General features: G+C 36.2%; 2 protein-coding genes and 1 long non-coding RNA gene across 17 annotated transcripts in view; 1 reads left to right on the top strand and 2 right to left on the bottom strand.

Annotated features, from left to right (window-relative positions):
- The window catches only part of LOC140531010 (uncharacterized), a 30,789-nt gene extending 29,987 nt beyond the window's left edge, over nucleotides 1–802 (bottom strand). Inside the window, exon 1 of the mRNA XM_072650211.1 lies at nucleotides 595–802. Coding sequence (XP_072506312.1) covers nucleotides 595–802 — 208 coding nt within the window. The remainder of the gene's footprint in view (nucleotides 1–594) is intronic.
- Nucleotides 1–19,072, top strand: part of LOC140530917 (uncharacterized) — a 1,083,438-nt gene that overhangs the window by 548,440 nt on the left and 515,926 nt on the right. The gene's annotated exons all lie outside the window — the stretch shown is intronic.
- LOC140531009 (A-kinase anchor protein 9-like) overlaps nucleotides 448–19,072 on the bottom strand; it is a 63,758-nt gene continuing 45,133 nt past the window's right edge. The window contains exons 9-19 of the mRNA XM_072650210.1: nucleotides 14,865–16,544; nucleotides 9,921–10,073; nucleotides 9,272–9,451; nucleotides 8,026–8,089; nucleotides 7,754–7,866; nucleotides 7,090–7,281; nucleotides 6,648–6,836; nucleotides 6,183–6,327; nucleotides 3,876–4,095; nucleotides 2,394–2,544; nucleotides 448–1,006 (exon numbers count right to left, since the gene is read on the bottom strand). Coding sequence (XP_072506311.1) covers nucleotides 941–1,006; nucleotides 2,394–2,544; nucleotides 3,876–4,095; nucleotides 6,183–6,327; nucleotides 6,648–6,836; nucleotides 7,090–7,281; nucleotides 7,754–7,866; nucleotides 8,026–8,089; nucleotides 9,272–9,451; nucleotides 9,921–10,073; nucleotides 14,865–16,544 — 3,153 coding nt within the window. The 3' untranslated portion in view covers nucleotides 448–940. The remainder of the gene's footprint in view (nucleotides 1,007–2,393; nucleotides 2,545–3,875; nucleotides 4,096–6,182; nucleotides 6,328–6,647; nucleotides 6,837–7,089; nucleotides 7,282–7,753; nucleotides 7,867–8,025; nucleotides 8,090–9,271; nucleotides 9,452–9,920; nucleotides 10,074–14,864; nucleotides 16,545–19,072) is intronic.

The raw sequence follows: 19,072 nt of genomic DNA, 5'->3' as shown, positions 1-19,072 counted from the left end.
TTTCAGTTCCTTCAATTTTCTGCTGGAGAACTCAATTTCTTGTTCCATCACTGGATGAGTCCCATGTGGTTGGCTGACCAAAGGACCAAAAAGATAATAATTAATTACTGTACACCACCTAAGTTTTTTCTTAAATAAATACAAAAGCAATTTCCTTCCATTTTAAGTAAAGCTCTAATTAAAAATTTAAGTAGTTTGCTTCACTATTTTCAGATGTTAGTTTGCTTCACTATTTTCAGATGTTACCCAGTATCTAGTCAAACAAATTTTATGACCACATTCCACTCAAACATTCCATTCAAAATACATAGTTACAAAAACGAAAATCTATACCTCATTGAGATTTTGATAGGATACTCTTCCAGTTTCAAAATTCTCTCCCTTCTCTTGTTCTTGTTTCTGAAGTTCCTGTATAATTTCTTGTGATCTCTTCCTTTCAAGTTCTAATTTATAAATTTCTTGCCTTTTCTCTTCCAGCTGCCAATGGAGGTCTTCCATTTTTGACTGTAGCTCATGTATCTTTTTTAGTCCCTCAGTGTTGGCCTGTTGCTCTGTGAGCAACGTCTTCCTATGGATTTGTCTATCTTTCTCTACCTGCTGTCTCATTTGCAGAGTCCAGCTTATATTTTTCAATTGCACCGACCAGCTCCACTATGCGGTTGTGCTTTTCATACAGCTGTTTCTGCAGATCTCTGAGCACTGCTTCCCCTGATGTGGATGCCTTATCCTGTTCATGGTCATCATCATCATGAGCCTGAAGCTGTGCATGTAATTCTCTTTCCCTTTCAAGGGTCTCTTGCATTTCCAGGATTCGAATTTTCTTTGATTCAAGTAGTCCTTGAAGCTCTGACTTCTGGCTTCGCTCTTCTGATATCTGGGCATCATACAGAGCTCCCTGGGACACTATTTTCTGTTGCAAATCACTCAGGAGTTGTTTCTGCTATTCCAAAAGTTGATTTAATTGAACATTCCTTTGTTTCTGACCTTCCAGTGAATATTTTAGATCCTTGCACAAAATAAAATGAAGGAAGACGATATTGTTACTAACCAATTTCTGATCCTAATAACACATCTTTTTTTAAGATACCAGTCATCAGTGTTAATCCTGACAATGTAAGAACTGGGAAACAAAGGTAAAAATGATTCACCCCGTAAAGCTAATAAATCATTTTTCAAAGCCAAAGAATATAAGTTAAAAAACGTGGTAGGACAGAATTCTTTTGAGAACATTTTTTTTATCCTTCTAAAGAGAAGGAAACATACAGTGGATATGAATATATATCATTTCTCCCCTAAGAATGGAATGGAAGAACATTTATTAAGTGCACACCACAGCCTAAGCTCTGTGCTGGGAATAGGAGCAGAAAAGTGAGCAGCCTTGCTCTCCAGGAGCTCACACTTGGACGAGGAGAGACAACTCATAAAGAAGGTTCGGCTGCAGCGAGGATCCTGAGGCACATCAGCAGAGCTGATGTTTCAAGGTCCTTTGGGAATCAGAATCCTAGTGAGCAGGGCTTGGGTCAGCACCACTGGAAGATGGTCTCCTGGCAGTGCACTTGGATCTGTTTTTCCACTGCTAGGGACTGATGGTCTCTCATAACACTTCTAAATCAGTATACTAGAATTCTCTATTACTAGGATAATTTTCCTACCCCTTTTTAGTGATAGATGTGAATGAATATGCTAAGGCTATCTTAGCGTATCAAGGCAGTGCAGTTTCTATTTTCCGACTGGACATGATAAACAAGGTTGATTATTTTCAGTTACCATCAATGTAATCAGGGTCAGATTCCACTCAACCAATGGAATCATATCATATATAATATAACTTAATTCAAGAATGATAATTCTGTTATGTGACTTCTCTGATGCAAAACTAACATGTTTTACTTTTTTGATGGTATACAGTTTAGATAAAATAATAAGTCAACATACTGTATGCTGCCCAACCTGTTGTGCCTAACAAAGACAGCTTTAGATGGCATGTTCCAAAAAGGCTTCTTACCCAAGCCAAGAAAACAATATAGAAGACTACAAACAGTGTAAAAGGAAAGGCCACAAAAAAAATCAGAAGTGAAAGTTGTGAAATTATACAGAACAAGCAAGCTTTAGAAGATAAGACAGAAGAGGTTCCCGCTCCATCATTCTGCAGAGGTGGGAGATTCCAAGTGTTGCACTCTGTGCTTACTTTCAGAGTTTTTCAATGTATTAATCAGTTATGATGATTTTTCCTCTTTAAAAATACTATTTGCTATGTGAGATGGTTCACAGAGAGGGAGTGGATTTCTGGGGGAATCCATCATAATATAAAAAAAAACCCAACCCCAAACTGTATCAATAAAAACTTATTTTAAAAAATGTTCAGGATCATTTAAAGATGAAAAGGAGCATACCTCAAGTTCTTCTCTTTCCCTTTCTTCACTACGTTCCAACTTGGCTTTTTCCTTCTCCAAAGCCCACTGAAGCTCTCTGGTTTCTTTCTGTTCATTGGCTAATGTATCATTTAACAAATGTACTTTTTCTGTTTTTTCTTTGGCTTCCATCCTAAAACAGAAACAGAAATGATCTTTAAAAAACAATATTTTGTCACGGCATTATACCAAGAAGGAAAATGCATCCTCCCCAGAGAAGCTACCTGTTGGCTTGGTGCCTACTGTCAAAGCTCAAATACGGACCATTTAATAACCTAATCATAGGGAAGGTTCTTGACTATTTATACCTTGTGGCTCATTTCAATTGTTTCACATATTACTCCCTTCATGCTCTCCCATGTCTGAAACGCATCTCTTCCTCATGTGTGCTTTGCAGAATCACAACCTTCCTTCCAAGCACAGTTTAGGCACCATTTTCCGCAGGAGGCCTTCTCTGGTCTCTTCCCTCTTTGTATCTACTTTGTCCATATCTTACAGTGAATAATCTGTAGACAAGTTGTTTCTCCTGAGAGGATGCGAACTTTTTAAGGGCAGGGACTATTTGATGTGTGTCTCTAGCACCTAGAATTGTGCCTGGTGTATAACAGATACTGAATAAATGCTTATTACGGTTGAAGATGACCTATTCAAGGAGCAATACCGGCTAACTACTGTCAAGTTATCATTTATTAACGTAGACAATACAACATGTAATGAAACTTTATACATTTCTTTAAAGTGCAATTTACTACAGTTGCAAATACACATTTTTTCCTGAGTATGGTAAATAACCATTATATAGCTATATATTTTCCTGCAATTTTTCAAAATAATGAGTTTTTCTTTAGGGATCCAAATTTCACTGATATTTATAAAAATGTCTATGTTTTATAGAAAATACCACCTTTTAAAAAATGTACATATAGGAACTAATCCCCACCCATACTAATCAATTCATCCCAAATAGGGCATAATCATTACCTTCAGTTACTTTTTAAAAGAAAGATAAAAAATAAATAGCTTTCCTAACACCAAACCAATGTATGAAGCTGGGGCTAGAAAAGACTCCTGGATTCAGGATTAGGAAAAACTACTAACGCTATGTTAGGTGAAACTGTTCACAGACATTCTATTTCAGCATACAATCTTTTCATTTCTTTCTTTTTTTTTTTCAGTATTGCCTTTCTCAGTACATGGTATCCATTGGCTCTAATGTTCTGCACTGTAAGTCTTCCCAAATGTAATTACAGAAAAACAGTCAAGATTTAGGAAGTCCCCAAGATTTCGTGCATCACGCTATTGTCAAACAAGCTCTAGGAAGACAGAGAATTTGGTATGTATAGCATCAGACATCCATACTGATTATTAGTGAGGTCATTCTGGGTGCATATCAGTGTAAGTGGAAAGGATGGGAGCACAGATGCCCAATCAAACAGAAAACTGACAGAAGGAAGCCCAGCACACCTGAAAGCTTCTAACTCCTTCAGGTGTTTGTGTTGGGCTTTGAGCGTCGTTTCGAGCTCCAGCCTGGCCTGTGTCTGCTCATCCTGGAGGTCAGCAGCCCTCACTCTCTCAGAACTGAGCTCTTCCTGTAGTTTGGCTGCTTTTTCCTTCAGTGCGCTCAGCTCCACCTGCATCTCCAGGATCTGAGCCTGCTTCTGCTGCATGTTGTGTTCTAAAAGTTCTAGAAAAGAACACACTAATATCTGTGAGACAACTGCTTAATTGCTTTTAGGAATAACTGTGTCACAGCATTACTTAATTTACAGGTCTGGTCTCTTCTATTTCATTAGCTTTATACTATTATTTACACTTTAAATTTTGTACCATTTCAATATTTTATTAGACACATGTGAAATGACAATGATCTGGGATTACTGGGTGAAATCTACCGCTCAACATTAAGAAAGTTCCCCATGTTATACTGAAACACCAGGAAGATTATATGGCTATAGAACAAATTTATGACAGGATACTCAAAATGAACACAAGTCAATTTATTAAACATACAACATTTCAAATAGAAATCATCTTTTAAAGTTTAAAATAATAATGTGAATAAAAGAATCTTTATTTTTTTCCATTCACCTACAAATTTGATTAACTTATGCTCACAATCCTTAACCTTGTACTCCATAAATAAGTTGCCATCTACGCAAAGTACTTGCATGGATTATCCATTTAACTAATGCTACAATTTTCAGTTTTAGTCGACTATTTCTTTTTTCAGTGCAGCGCCATTTTGTAGACAATTTCTGTGAACTTTACTATGATTCTGTAGAAGTTAAATCCAAATCTGTGCTTTTGTTCACGATACTTTCTTTAAAAACAAAAACACAAAACACACAAAAATTTGTAGCATGACATCAAAGTTGAAAAGAAAATGAATTTTTAAAATCCCTACCTAATTTAGAATGAAATACCTTAATAAAAATGGTGTTAGGAGACAGAAGCAACACTAGCTTTTTGGCTACTAATGCTATATAAAACTCATATGTATTTGTCTACATTTTGAGGAACAAAATTTGACTTGTGATATATATATATGTGTGTGCGTGTGTATATGTATATATACATACATGTATATAAGCAATAACATGTCATGCATAAACAGTATTTTAATGAATACCAATAAAAACTTCAAAAATAAATTCTGCAACAATAAAGCAATGGTCAATTAAATTTATGTTTAGATAAAAGGTACTTGTAAAATAAAGCATGAATTTGGTTCTATTATTGAACTCACTTTCATCTCCATTCTTAGTGGCAGATAGATAGATGGCTCAATAAATACCAACACATACATATGAATTTCATGTCACAGTAATGTAGATTCTGTTCTACACTGGAAAAGGCTGACAGGGCTGGCAAATTACTTTCAACAAGTGTGGATATAATCTGAGTCAGATTTCACTTTACTCTCTCTGACTTCATTCACCAATTTGCCACAAGAATCGCTACAAGAATCACTACAGGAATAGCTACAGGAATCGCCAGATCCCACTTTCAAGATGACGCCGTGCACCAAGTGCAGGGAGGGCAGTTGGGTGGCATTATGCTACTGTCTTTGACAAGTACTTTTTTGTCGGGGAGGAGACACTGACTTTAGCTGAGGTATATGGAAATCAATAAAATTAGAGACTCATACGTTTAAATAACAACATGACTGTGCTCATTGATCTAACGTAAAATCATCTTCAGTTTATTTTTTTCCCTAGAAATGAAGGGTACAGAATCTAAATGAATATATCTGGATTATCTATATGCTACTTAAAAAACATTTTTCGTGGATCTGAAAGGAATCTAAATCTATTTAAAGGAATACTTTAAATTTTGTACAATGATAGCACAAATTCTATTACCACACATGATTAAGATTAGATGTGAAATCTTTGTTTAAAGTAACAACTGTTTAAATCCCTGAATCCTTCTTTCGTGCGGCCATCAAGTGAAATGTGGAGAAGGAAACTTATTTATTATCTCATCCTGCATAGATGCAAAACAGGGAAAGGTGCTGACTTTACTCAGTAGCTTTAGTGTCATTTTCAATGAAATATTTATTCACTGGTAAATTTTTTGAAGCAAATACGCATTATTTTAATACTAATAAAATTGCTTTGGCTTTGATTTTGGATAGCTCTCTAAGAATAATACTAAAGTTTGAGTAATAGGAAATTTTCATTAACTGAGAAAAGGACAAAAAAGATTAAAATCAGGACTGTAAATACATACTTACATATATAGGCAAGCACACACGACACTACAACATACCTTGGCTTTGTGAATCACTCTCTTCTTCTCTCTTCATGGTCATTTTTTCAGTATTTATTTGAGCCCATAATGGTTGGATTTCGCTCAACAAGCTTCTTCTGTCTGCACTCTGAATATACTCCATGGCAGCTCTGCATTTAATGACCTATTTAGAAAGTGATGTAAAAATCCATAAACTGTATCCAACAGTGAGCTCCTTAGGGAAGGGAATACATATTATTATTCCAATCTACTTCTCCCATTACCTAGCACAGTGTTCTTTATAATGCATATGCTTCATGTTTGTTTAAATGCTTAATTGAAAAGACTATCAAACTAATTAAGAAGCCTCTCACTAAAAAAGACAGCACAAAATACTAACAACTTTAGGACTATGGGTTTCTGGTGTGCTTCCCCTTTCACACAGGAGTGGTTCTTAACAGTACTATGGCAATCAATGTCTTTTGCAGCAGTTTCTTTCAGTACCTGATCTTGTAATCTTTGCTCCAACAGATTCACCAATCCATGGACATCTCTCATAGGGAGAGCTGTCAAATCTGTCTTACGTATGGCTAGCAGAATGTTTTGAACTTCTAGATAGATTTGCTGAAAGGCATGCAGAAATTCACTTTGCCAATCTGGAGGATTCTCATGGGACTGAGAACTCTCATTAAGCTAAAAAAATATAAAATAATGTCAACTTTCAAGGCAGGGCATTTTTCATATGTTCTAAAAATGATCACATATTCATAATTTTAAAATGACAAATATTTAAACAAGCACTTCCAAAAATTGCACTTTTCAAGTATGAAATTTGCAGCAACTTTTACCAACATGAAGGACAAATCTTACTTGAGAAAACAGGGCTCACTGGAAAGATTTTTAAAATTCTGAAAATTCGTATGCTTGCATTATATTTTTGGTGTACCTCAGTTTCCCTTTGCACCTGCATTTTGGCAATTAAATCCACATCAGATGAGATTACGTTGAGGTAGATTTCTCTATCTTCCAGACAAAATGCAGAAGTTTGCTCAGTAAAACAGGCATCTCCTTCACTGAAATGTGGCTCAGTAAGAGCTAGCACTTGCACACCCTCATCATGGACCTCTCTCAGCAACCCCTGTAAAACAAACCCCAAAACCAAAGTGTTGAAATTGTATTCCTGTACTGGACAACTGAAGAATGAAACAGAAAAAGAAAGTGGTATCTGTGTTTCTCTCTAAGGAAAATCAAGCAGGGAATGGCATGCTATGCTTGCTGGGGGCTGAGTGGCATACACTGAGATCTCTAAAAGAGAAGGCCAGCGCAGCACTCAGCCGACCCCTCTTCCTACCAGCATGCTCCTGCTTCATTCAGCACATTGCCTTTTCGAAGCTGCACAGTGGCTATAAGTGCACAGGATATGGCTTTTGGGTCTGTAAAATCTATCCTTATTGCTGCTTTAATCATTATCAAAAAGGCAATAAGCTCTCTCCTGGGATCACAATTCTATGAGTCTCCTTACATAATGTAGTACTTATACCTCCTAATACACCACTGTGTCTAACACAGAAAGGATTTAATCTGATAGAAAGATATCAATTTATTAATACCTTTAGCATCTCTGGAGTTAAGGAATTTTCACGTTCTTCCCTTGGAGTGTCTTCAATATCAAATTCCTGGCTTTGTTGAAGACCGATACCTTGACTCCAATCTAATCCAGAGTCTAAAATAAATAAAAATAATTATTTAGTACGAATAAAAGCATTATAAATTTTATTTATTTAAATTATAAAAATGAAAGGAATTTTCACATAACAGACAAAAAGATTTCGAATATGCTATTGTGGAAAATGTAACAAAATAAAATTCTATCATGACTTACCACTAGAACACATTTCTCTACTTTGATAAAAGTCAGAGTGTATTGATCCAGGAACTGAAACTACCTATATTGGACAGAACAAACACATTTGAAAGAAGAGCTATTATTGTCTTGCCCAGTAAATAAAAATATCAGCTGGTATGTCTACATGTATGTATGTAAATGAAAAAGAATCTATCACTATTGCTGTAAGGCAGTTATTTTAAATGCACTTTATCTTTCTATCTTTTCTTTCTTTTGCTGTTGGACTTTGCTGGCAATATATAGAAATGCTGATAATTTATCTGGGTTTATTTTATATCCTGCAACTTTGCTAAAGTTGTTAATTATTTCAAATAGCTTTTTAGTTGATTCTCTAGGACTCTCTAAGTATACCATCATATCATAAGCAAAGAGGGAGAGTTTTGTTTCCTCACTATTCTAATTCCTTCAGTTTCTTTCCCTTTTCTTATTTCATGTGATATATCTTCAAAAAATGTTTGTTGAATGGAATTTTAAATTTTAACTGCTGAAGTAAAAACAGTATCCAGAAAATGGCACCAAAAGCTAAGCCCATACCTATATGTGGTATGTAGGTATATTTTACAACTCTTTTCCAAATAGCTCTAATTGCTCTTCAAAGTTAATAATCTATATACTTATTATACATAAACATAATAATATTAGGTGATATTTACACACTGTGATTATCTTCATCTTACAGATGAGGAAATTATGGCTCAGTGAGATTAAGTGACTTACCCAGGATCACAAAGCTCTTAAATGTCTGAGGACAGACTCCAATCTAAGTCTTCCTGACTCCGAGTCTCCACTATGATATGCTGTCATCAATAACTCTCACAGAGACATTTTCATTATACGTAAGCATTGTGTGTATACGTACATGTGTATGTATACGTGTGTGTGTGTGTGTGTGTGTGTGTGTGTTAGAATTCCACGAAGAAACATGAGAAAACCAAACATTAAGAAATGCTAGAATGCTGCTGCAATGATCAGAGATGGGCAGGTGGGGGATATAGCGATAAATAAAAAAGTACTTAGCATGTAAAAAGCATTAAGTAAAGTTTGAATAACGTAGAAGCCCAAAGGGAATGGAAATATATCAGGAATTCTAGAGGCCTAGAAAGTAAGAAATATTTGAAATCTATTTGCTATCTCCTTGTAGCCAATAGTCCAACATTTCTGCTCTTTATAGTTCCAGCTCTACAACTTATTTCAGGTAGGAGTCAATGTAAGATAACTACACCTTCTTATCAGCTGTAACTTCAAGCTGCTTCTGAAGGTCTGTAATATGGTCATTTTGTCTACCAATTTCTAATTTTTTCTCCTGTATCATCTGGGTAAACTTCCCAAATACCTGATGATGGTCCTTTGTAGAGCTATCTTCAAATTCTTGTACAGCAAAACCGAGTCTTTCCGTTTCATCCTGTTGACGAACAATAAAACACAATGGCTGGGGTTAGAATGGCATTTTCTGAATGATGTTCCAACTAAAGATTATGTAAATTAGAATGTCAAAATGCACAAGAAAAAAATGTGGAAGAAACAATGATAATGCTGGGTTTACAAAGAGTTTAGCAACAATCCCATATCCATTTAACTGAAGATGAAACAGAGACTTCTGGGCCCCCAGTCAAGCAGCTGCTCAGTGTCACAGCCAGAATCTGAACCCTTGCATCCTAGCTCCAAACCTAACGCTCTCTACAGTGCACCACATCACCATCCCACACTGCTGCTCACATAGATGGCTACTTGGTTTAAAAAAAAAAATGTGGTTAAATGCCTTCTTAAGCACTTTGCACTGACATAGTGTTCATGTATAACGTGTAATGGATCCGCATCTGTGCTTCCACGTCACAGCCCAGCTGTAACTGATGTCTCCCTGCAGCATTCACCTGGAGAAACCTCTTCTCCTGCTCGAGGTCCTCAAGGTGCGCCCTGCGCTCCTTCTTCTCTATTTCCAGCTGCATGTGCAGTTGCTGAAGTTCTTCATTTTTGTTTTCCAGCTCCTCTCTAAATTGCTCCAATTGTTCCTCTAAGTTCGTGATCTGCATGGTCAAAATGACAAACAGAAACGGAAGAAAGAAGTTCTTTAGACACAATGTTGATTTCCTAAGAGATCCTGTGGAAAAGATGTACGAACAGTGTTCAAAATTATATCTTGAGTTTAGACATGACTGGGTGCTAAGAAACAAATAAAATATGGGGGCTGGACCAGGAGGCTAGATCCCTCCTGGTTCTAATATTGTGCAATTGAAAAAAATCACTATAGTTTTCAGGCAACAATTCTAGTGCACAGATTATTTTTAAAAAGAAGTTAAAAAAGACTCTCCTCTTGTATGACAAACTAAGCACTTTTAAGCTACTAAGTCCAGAGCAGATAAAATTGAGCACAGGCACCTCATGACCTTGTGACAGAGGTGCTACCCTTTCCTCATTTTTATAAATTTGGAAACTGAGGCTGAGTTGTATAATATTAGGTGCTCACAATAGTCCTGTAAGAAGGCTAGGACATGTACAATTACCTTATTGCAGATAACAAAACTAAGTCAGTCAGTTAAAGAGATTCGAAAGTCACACAGACTAAAACCCAGGTCCTTCATCCCCCAGGGCCCAGTGCTCTCTCTACTACGCCACACATCCCATGGTTGCCAGATGAACCTTTCTCAAGTCAATCTGTTCAAAAGCCTGACCAGATCATGGAACGAGGTCCAAGCACCTTATCACGGTTTTCACAACCCTCCATGACATGCTCTGTCTCCCAACAGTTCCCTTCTTCTCTACTCAATGCTCCATCTAGACCAGATGACTTAGTATCCTCTTCCTATGCCTTTGCTTGATGATTTCCTGTTGAGGATTCTCTTTCCCCCTTTACCTACCTATCAAAATCCTGCCCATTCTTTCATGTCAAACAATCAATGAACGTCTGCTCTCTGTTAGGCCTTGGGAATACAAATGCCATGAATAAAACAGCCCTTCTCACCAGCCTCTTTGAAGCTGTCCTTGATACCAGTGGACACTGACCCTCCTCCACTGGCACTTTCTTGATGAGACTGAAAAGTTTTTAGAGTACATTATTGTTATGAGTGTAACTGTCTTGTGCTTCCAACAACATGCTATTTGCCCCTCGGAGAACATTACTGAAAGTCAGCCAACATTTATTAAGCACTTCTACACTGAAAAAGATGCTGGGTTAGGTGCTGCCACTGTATCTTCTTTGTTGCCATAGCCCCTGTGATTTCTAGCACAATTACTTTGCAAATAATAGGAACTCAATAAATATTTGCTTAACTCAATTTAGAGTTGAAATATAGTTCTTTCTGTGATAAGGGATAAGAATATGATTGCACGTTTTAAAATTTTAATGAGATGAAACATTTTAAGCACTGTACAAAAATAGAACTACATATTTTAGAAAACTATTAAGATTACAAAGGAAAAATAAACATAATTCGGATTTTAACTTCTAACACAAAAGAAGAGGTGTAAATTTTTATTGCTCTGTTACTATGATTTTGATTTCTACTTTAGAATGAAGAAATTATTAGTAGAGCAGTCCTTTAATGCTCAAAATACAGGCCACCAAAGGATATAGCTAAAACCCCTAAAATGAGGTCGAAAGGTGAGAAACTGAAGGCTAGAAGGGCCTTCAAAGATCATCTAATTCAACTTCCTCATTTTGCAAATGAACTAACGGGCTCATCGAAGTGAAATGATTTGCCCAAAGTTATAGAGGTAAGTGGAAGAGCTGGAAGTGTATTTTTGCTTCATATCATTTTGCTTCATATCTAGCTCTCTTTCTGCCACACAAAGTTTTTTCTGTTTTATCATTAGTAAGGACAGCCAGAGATCTGTTTACCACTCCTTCTCTATCCCTGCCCCAGCATGAAGTGGCTTGCAGCTTGGAATTGGGTTTCCTGAAAGGAGGCTCCTTGGATGGACAGCGTGAGTACATCAGAGAGGTCTGCACCGTCCTTCCCTCCACATTTTCACCAGGGAGAAGGTGATCCACCTAACCCTCACTCCTTTCCAACAGCCTCAGCATGAACTCTTAAGGGTAGCTGAGTGCTTTCTTAGCACTGCCTCATTTATTTTGTGTTTCAGCTCCCTATTAATCAACATTCTGGCCTTTCCTGAGGGGTCATTCCTCTTGGCAGAGAAAACAGAAGAAAACTCAAGTTGAAAAGTTCTGTTTTCTCTTATGATCTCAAGTCACCCTGAGCACTGGTCCTCTTCTTTTATCTGCCTCTTTCTTCTAATACAACTTCAAAAAAAAAAAAAAAAAAGAACCCACTGCCAAACAACTTTTTTTTTCAAGAACCTTAAGTCAGCCTCTCAGATTGTTTTGAGTTTTAGTGTTTCTGATAATATTTTCTTAGCATCTCTTTCTGACTGGTTTTCTTCTAAATTATTTCTAATTCACTTGGGACTATCAGAATAAACATCAATTTTGAATTTTTAAAAATCATGTTTCTTTATCCCAAGTGGTCTTTCTCTCTCAGAAAGAAAAAAATATACTGAATACATACTGAAAAAAAATTAGAAAATTACTGTATTTTTATTACATAAGTAAATTGTGGAAGTTCAATCATGAGATAGTTTAGGAAGGGGTGAGGAGTGGGGATATTCACATAGTAAAGATACTGTTAAAGTAAGTTCACAGAAAAGACAAATACTACTTATTAAAAAAAATCACAATTTCTAAGCAAAACCTATTGCTGCACAGTGATGTATCTTTAAGAAGGCAAATTAAAATTTTTTAGTTAACATGCTGAAGTATTTTAGACAAAATCTCTTAAGTTCAACTGATGTTTTTAAAATAATAAAATAATTAAAATATCAATTTTTAAAATTAAGAATTTTTAAACCTCTTTCTCCTTTCTATCTAAAGCTTCTCGTTCTGCCTGTAATTGTACTTCGAACGGCAGTGCCGTTCCAGTGCCCAGAACAGTGTTTTGAGCACTGCGTGTACTAAATATTTGTTAAATTCAAAACTGGTTATTTCCTCATCCTGTGAACCTACCATGCTAGATTTAGAAATCTAGAAAACCACAAAGGTCATAAAGGCTATCCCCTTTATGTTACAGATAAGGGAACTGAGGACAGAAGGATGAAATGTCTTTCCCAAGGTTATACTGGTAATTAATAGGAGAAACAGAATTGCAGAATTGAGGTAGGAATAGGAGCAGAAAATCCATCAGTCCAAAATAATAATACAACTAGATAAAGAAATCAACTTCTAGTACGCTGAGAGCCGTAAGTAGCAAGAAATATCTCTGAATGTCTATGGTTTGGCCTTGGTCTCAGCCCGTAGAGTAAGCCACGCTGTCAAAAGGAAACTGATGAGGCAAAGTGAAAGAATTTGCTCTAATACATTCTGTACCAGTGATCACCTTTAAGTTACTTAACAAAAAAAAAAAAAACCAAAACAATCCATTCCTTAAACCATAGTAAGGAGATGGGAGCTACTTCTACAATGGTCAGAAAACTGACCATCTAAGCAGTTGGTCTTCGAACACAAGTATTGTCTCCTAAGAATCTTTCACTCTACAAATTTATGTGAGTTGAAACCATCACTATCTCTAAAATAATCAAATATTCTATAGATTTAAGTAGCTCACAGGTATCAATTTCTTGATTTCTAGATTCATAATTAGATCACCATAAGGTGACCTTGTTACCTAGAAATGCTTTTTTTAAAAAAAAAATCGATCCTGGTTAGGCAGTAATATGTATCATCCTACTTGTAACTTCCATATCATTCTATAATAATTTTCATTAATTAGATTAATGTTCACAGTATTACAGTTGGCAAAATATAAACTGTCAAATGTTTCCTCTGGCTTTATCTGAACATATAAACTGTTTTCATTAGTTAGTTTTTAATGTTTTTTGGATCCAATATAACAATTACAGAAAATTAGGATAATTTAATTTGTCTATTTAAAATCTACCTGAAAAATAAGTTACAAGCCCTAATGAGAATAACTTGAAAAAGGTTAATTTTATTCTTCTTTTCAGAATGTTCATTTATATTTTTGTAAAGAACAAAAATATTTTCTAATTGAGGTTTTTCCCTCTTCTAGCTTAATCACACATGAATCAGTAAACAAACCTGTTCAGATTTCAGAGGACTGAGTTCCTGCCGAAGCTGGTCATTTCCACTCTGTGCAATAGCTAAAGATGATGCTAACGACTCATTAGCCAACTGGTCAGTCACAGAGTCCATGGGAGCCAAAAGAGAATTCTTCTCAGGCTTCACCAATTCTTGCTCGCTTTCTTTTCTAATATTCATCTCTATGATCTTTGCCCCTTCATCAAAGTCTTTATTTATTTTAAGTACAGGAGCTGCAGAATCTTTATTTCCCTGTGTTTGAATACCATTTTTAAAATTGCATGGCTTAAGTTTTAACTCATCCATGTGTTCTGCTCGACTATGGCCAACTATGATTTCTAGCTCTTTGCATCTTTTTAAAACTTGTTCTTTCTCTTGCTTTAGATTTCACTTCCTCACTTAAGTGATTAATTTCACTATGTTTCTGCTTGAACTGTTCAGAAAGATCTGACAGTCTCTCTGATAGTTCTAATTTCTCTCGCTGGGTCACCTCAAGTTTCTCCATAAGTTCTGTAGTATCTTTCTCAACAACTTCACCCATTTCAGAAATTTCTGCTGTGAAAGACTTGTCATCTTTACAGCTTTCAGAATCTGCACTTTTAGTTTTCACTAAAAGAACTGGCTTACTTTTCTGTAAATGATAAAGCTCATCAGTAAGAGCCTTTAGCTTCATTTCATATTCTACTTCCTGTTTGCTTTTACTGTCCTCTAAATCAGATCTTACCTTTAGAAGATAAGCATATTCTTCTCTTAACTCCTGGTAATTTGTCTCAAAGTTTTTTTCAGCAAATGAGTATGTATTCCTTTGCCTCTCAATCTCTTCGTTTAGCTGTGTGCACTGTTTTGTGAGTTTTTCATTTTCTTCTAGGACTATATCAATTTTTTTTTGCCACTCACATTCTTCAGATTTGGGCTTAACTGAATCTATGAAAATAAAACCTTCTTCTTTGCTAATGGGAGAATACATTTTCAACATGTCTTCTAGAGTTTTCTTTTCATTTTCAAGAATGGTATGTTCAGTTTCAAGTTGTGTAAATTTTTCTTGAAGGTCATCTCCTTTCTCCTTTATTTGCCTCTCCAAAAATTCTGTTTTCAGTTGTAACTCTTGCACTTCTTGTTCCAGTGTGCCCTTTTCCTTTTCTTCCTGTCTGAGTACTTCAATCTCTTTCTGAAGCTCCTTAATCTGAAGAGTCATTTCTTCTGATTTTGAATTTACAAGAGACTGCTGTAAATCTTTCAGCTTTGAAATTTCTAAAAATAATTGATTCTGCTTAGTTATTAAATTGTCTTTTTCAAATTGGATGCTTTCCATCTCATGACTCATTTCCTTCTGTAATTCCTCTATCTGTTGTTTATCGTGAACACTTAAGTTATCTTTCAGTTTTTCTATGTTCATTTCATGCTCAATTTCTAAGCCTTCCCGGAGTCTAGTTAGTTCCTCTTCGTGGCTGAATAGCAGCTGAGTTCGCAGTCTTTCTAATTCAGCTTCCTGAGAGTCAGCCATTCTATCGAAAATAGCGTTCTTTTCTTTCTCTAGCATTTCAAGCTTTATCTTGTAATTGCTGACTTCGGCCTCATGCTTTAACTCTAAGTCCTTCCTGAATTCAGACGCAGACACGATCTGGGCTTTCAAATCTTCCACACCGCTAAGCAATTTGTGTGCTTCGTTAAGTTCATCTTCTTGTTCAGCTATTGTCTGTCGAGCTCTTTGAACCTGCTCCCTAGAAAAGCTTAATTCTTCAAAAAGGTCTTCAAGTTGACTCTGCAAAATAGATTTTGCTCTTGAAATTATTTCTAACTCCTTGCTTATTTTTTCCTTTTGAGAAATAGCATCTTGAAGTTTTAGATTCAATTCAGTAATTGCCATATTCATTAACTGTATTTGATTTTCATTTACTGGAATATCTCGACATGTTTTTAAAGCATTTTCCAGTTGTCCTTTATGTTGTGCATTAAGTTCATCGAGTTCAAACATATGCTGTTTTATTAACTCTTGTTTCATCTGCACAATCTGCTGCCCATACATTTCATCTAGCTCTACTCGGAGTTTCTCCAATTTCTGCTGAGTCTGTATTTCCATTCTTTGTACCGTCTCAGTTTCAAGTTGACTTTCCTTACGACTTTTCTTCTGAAGTTCTTCAACAGTCCCCATTAATTGTTTTATTTCACCAGAACGCTGTCTTTCTTTTTGTTCAGAATTCGCTAATTCTAGTCTTATATTACTTATTTCTTTCTCCTTTTCTACAATCTGTTCTTTGAAATCCCCCAGTAATTTATCAGTAGCAATGAGTTTATCCTTCAGCTCAACTGAGTTTTCTTCTTCTTCTACTAGTTTTATTTTTAACTCTTCCATGACTGAATCTTTTTCCTCTAATTCCTTTTTACTTGAATCTTTTTGTTCCTTCTGAAAATAAGAGAGAGAATCTTTAATTGATGGCAACTTAACACATAGCTTCAGAACTCTGTCATCTAGGTTTCATAGTAAAGCATTCTCCTTTCATTTTATAGTATACTAATTGCCTTAATAAATGTGATTTGTATATAACAGGTTTAAAATTGATAAACTTTTATTTTGAAGTTTCTTAAAAGATCAACAATGTGCATACACATCTATTATTCAGTTAGGAAGGGGGTCAATAAGCATAACCATGAAGAAGATCTGTATTCTGCATGACTACTAATGACAAAATCTACTACTGACCTAGATCTTGCTGGTAAACCAGAGGTGATTCATCGGAAAAGGATGGAGAAAAAGTGTATTCACAGATGCCTGATGCCTTGCCAGTACGGCGGAACTAGAAGCCACCTAATACAGCAAAACTCCAAGCCAAATCTGGGACAACTATCATATTCTGGCTTGGCAATCCAACCTCAAAATTCTGGTTTCAATGGAAATTTGGAGACAGGGATGAACTTTTTCCTGACTCCAGCTCAGGACTCAAGTTGTAGAGTCATGGATAAGGAGAACTATGCCTGATAAGAACTGATGACATCATGGTTTATGGACTACGAGCCACTTGTTGAGTTAGACTATTACTTACGTAGTTTACCTATCAAAAATGTTGATCTTGTTAAGTGATGTATCTCTTCTGCATTTATTAATTTTATATAGTAAACTCATTAAATCAATACTAGTTAACTGAGAATAGTTCAAGATGTGACATAACCACTATACTATGAACATTTATAGTACCTGCTATGTGCCAGTGCCAGGCACTATGTATGCTAAGCACTTTACAAATATTATCTCCTTTGATAGTAAAATACTTGGAACAGTCAGTGCCTGCCACATAGTATTATTGTTGGGCTGATTAGTCATGTACGCACTTCATAAATATGTGTTAAGCAAATTAATCCCCAAAGCTACCTACATAGTTTCCTGACTTGAATAGCCCCACGTACTGCTGGCAGAAAAATCTCTGTAAAGACCTTCTTAAATGAGATGACATTTGTGCAGACCTTAGCCCAGTGTTGGACACGTAGTAGGTTCTTCATGTTTGTTTCTGTTCCTTTTTTTCCTAATGACTTCAGCTTCTCTGCTTAAAAACTTTCAATGGCTCCTTACTGACTACCCAATAAAGTTCAAGTTCTATAATGTGGCGTTTAAGACCCTACGTGACCTCGCCCCACTGGACCTCTACACTGGCTTTGCTCTAGCGAGCTACTAATGGTTCACCAGATGTGCCTTTCTCCTTGTTCAGGGCGTTCACTCCACCTGTGACAGGCATCTAGTAAGCATACAATTAATGCTTATTGATTTGACTTGATTGGAATATACTCTCTTTCTGTATCTACCTATTGGAATACTTCCAGTTCTTCTAAGATCAGGTCAAACTCAATCTTCTCTGTGCAGGCTTCTCTCTCGGCTTCTCTAATATTATATAACAATTCTTCCACTTTCTTCATCTGGCACAAATCACATTCTACTTATACTACTATTATACTTCTTTCTGTTGGTGGTATCTCCCTTTACTGGGGTCTTAGCTTGTGGAATACAAGGACTGTGGTTTCATTTAGCTTTATAATCACCAGTGTATGTGTATTTTTCACATAACACTAGCAAAATGTCTGTATGGCAATTCCAAATGTGGCACTTTGGTCCTGATATGCCTTCCTTAGCTATATTTAAATATCAAGACTTCTCCTGATCATTGCTTCATTCTCTAGCATTTATGTCAATGATTTCCAGTGATTTCTGGGCTTTTTACATATAATCATTGCTTAATTTCATAAATTCTCTTTTCCAGCCAGCTAGTTTTTTAAGCATGGTATCATTCTTAATACTTCACTCATCTTCACAGCTCATATTCAATTAAGTGCATAGTACTATGGATTGTAGCTACACAGAATTGCTTGGATTTGTCCCTTTCTCTCCTCTACACACCACACCCACCCCAGTTTTGGCCTTCCTCACCTCTCACTAGGACTATTTCAATGTCTCCCTCACTGGTCTCCCTACTTCCAGTCTCCTCCCTAATCATATGCCTAAAACACAATTCTGACCATGTTCCTCCCCTGTTCACAAAGGTCCAGCGGCTCTCTAATGCCTCTAGACTCCTCTGCCACCTCTTTCTCGCACTCTACCTTCTAGCTCAGTGACTTGCTTGCTATTCCCCATACTTGACATTCCAGCTTTTGTCTCTGTGTCTTTGCAGAGGCTGCCCTCCATGGCTAAAAGCCATTCAACGTAGCTTCAGACTTCTTTCCAAGTTTAGCTCCATTGAGATGCCCTCAACAAGCCTTGTCTTGATGACTTCCACCTACCTCTGGAAACTGTATTTTCTTTATTTTGGACATATTTTGTATTCATCAGTTTTCACATTTCTCCCCCAAAGAGAATGTAATCTCCTTAATGACAAGGATTGTTTGGTTTTTGTTCTCATATTATTTGTGCCTATCACAGTGCCTGGCATGAAAAAGGTCTTTAATAAA

The sequence above is a fragment of the Notamacropus eugenii genome, chromosome 3 (genome assembly GCF_028372415.1).
Source record: "Notamacropus eugenii isolate mMacEug1 chromosome 3, mMacEug1.pri_v2, whole genome shotgun sequence".
NCBI classification, from domain to species: domain Eukaryota; kingdom Metazoa; phylum Chordata; class Mammalia; order Diprotodontia; family Macropodidae; genus Notamacropus; species Notamacropus eugenii.
Note: the sequence above shows the minus strand (reverse complement) of the source record. Positions and strands in the feature narration are given on the sequence as shown.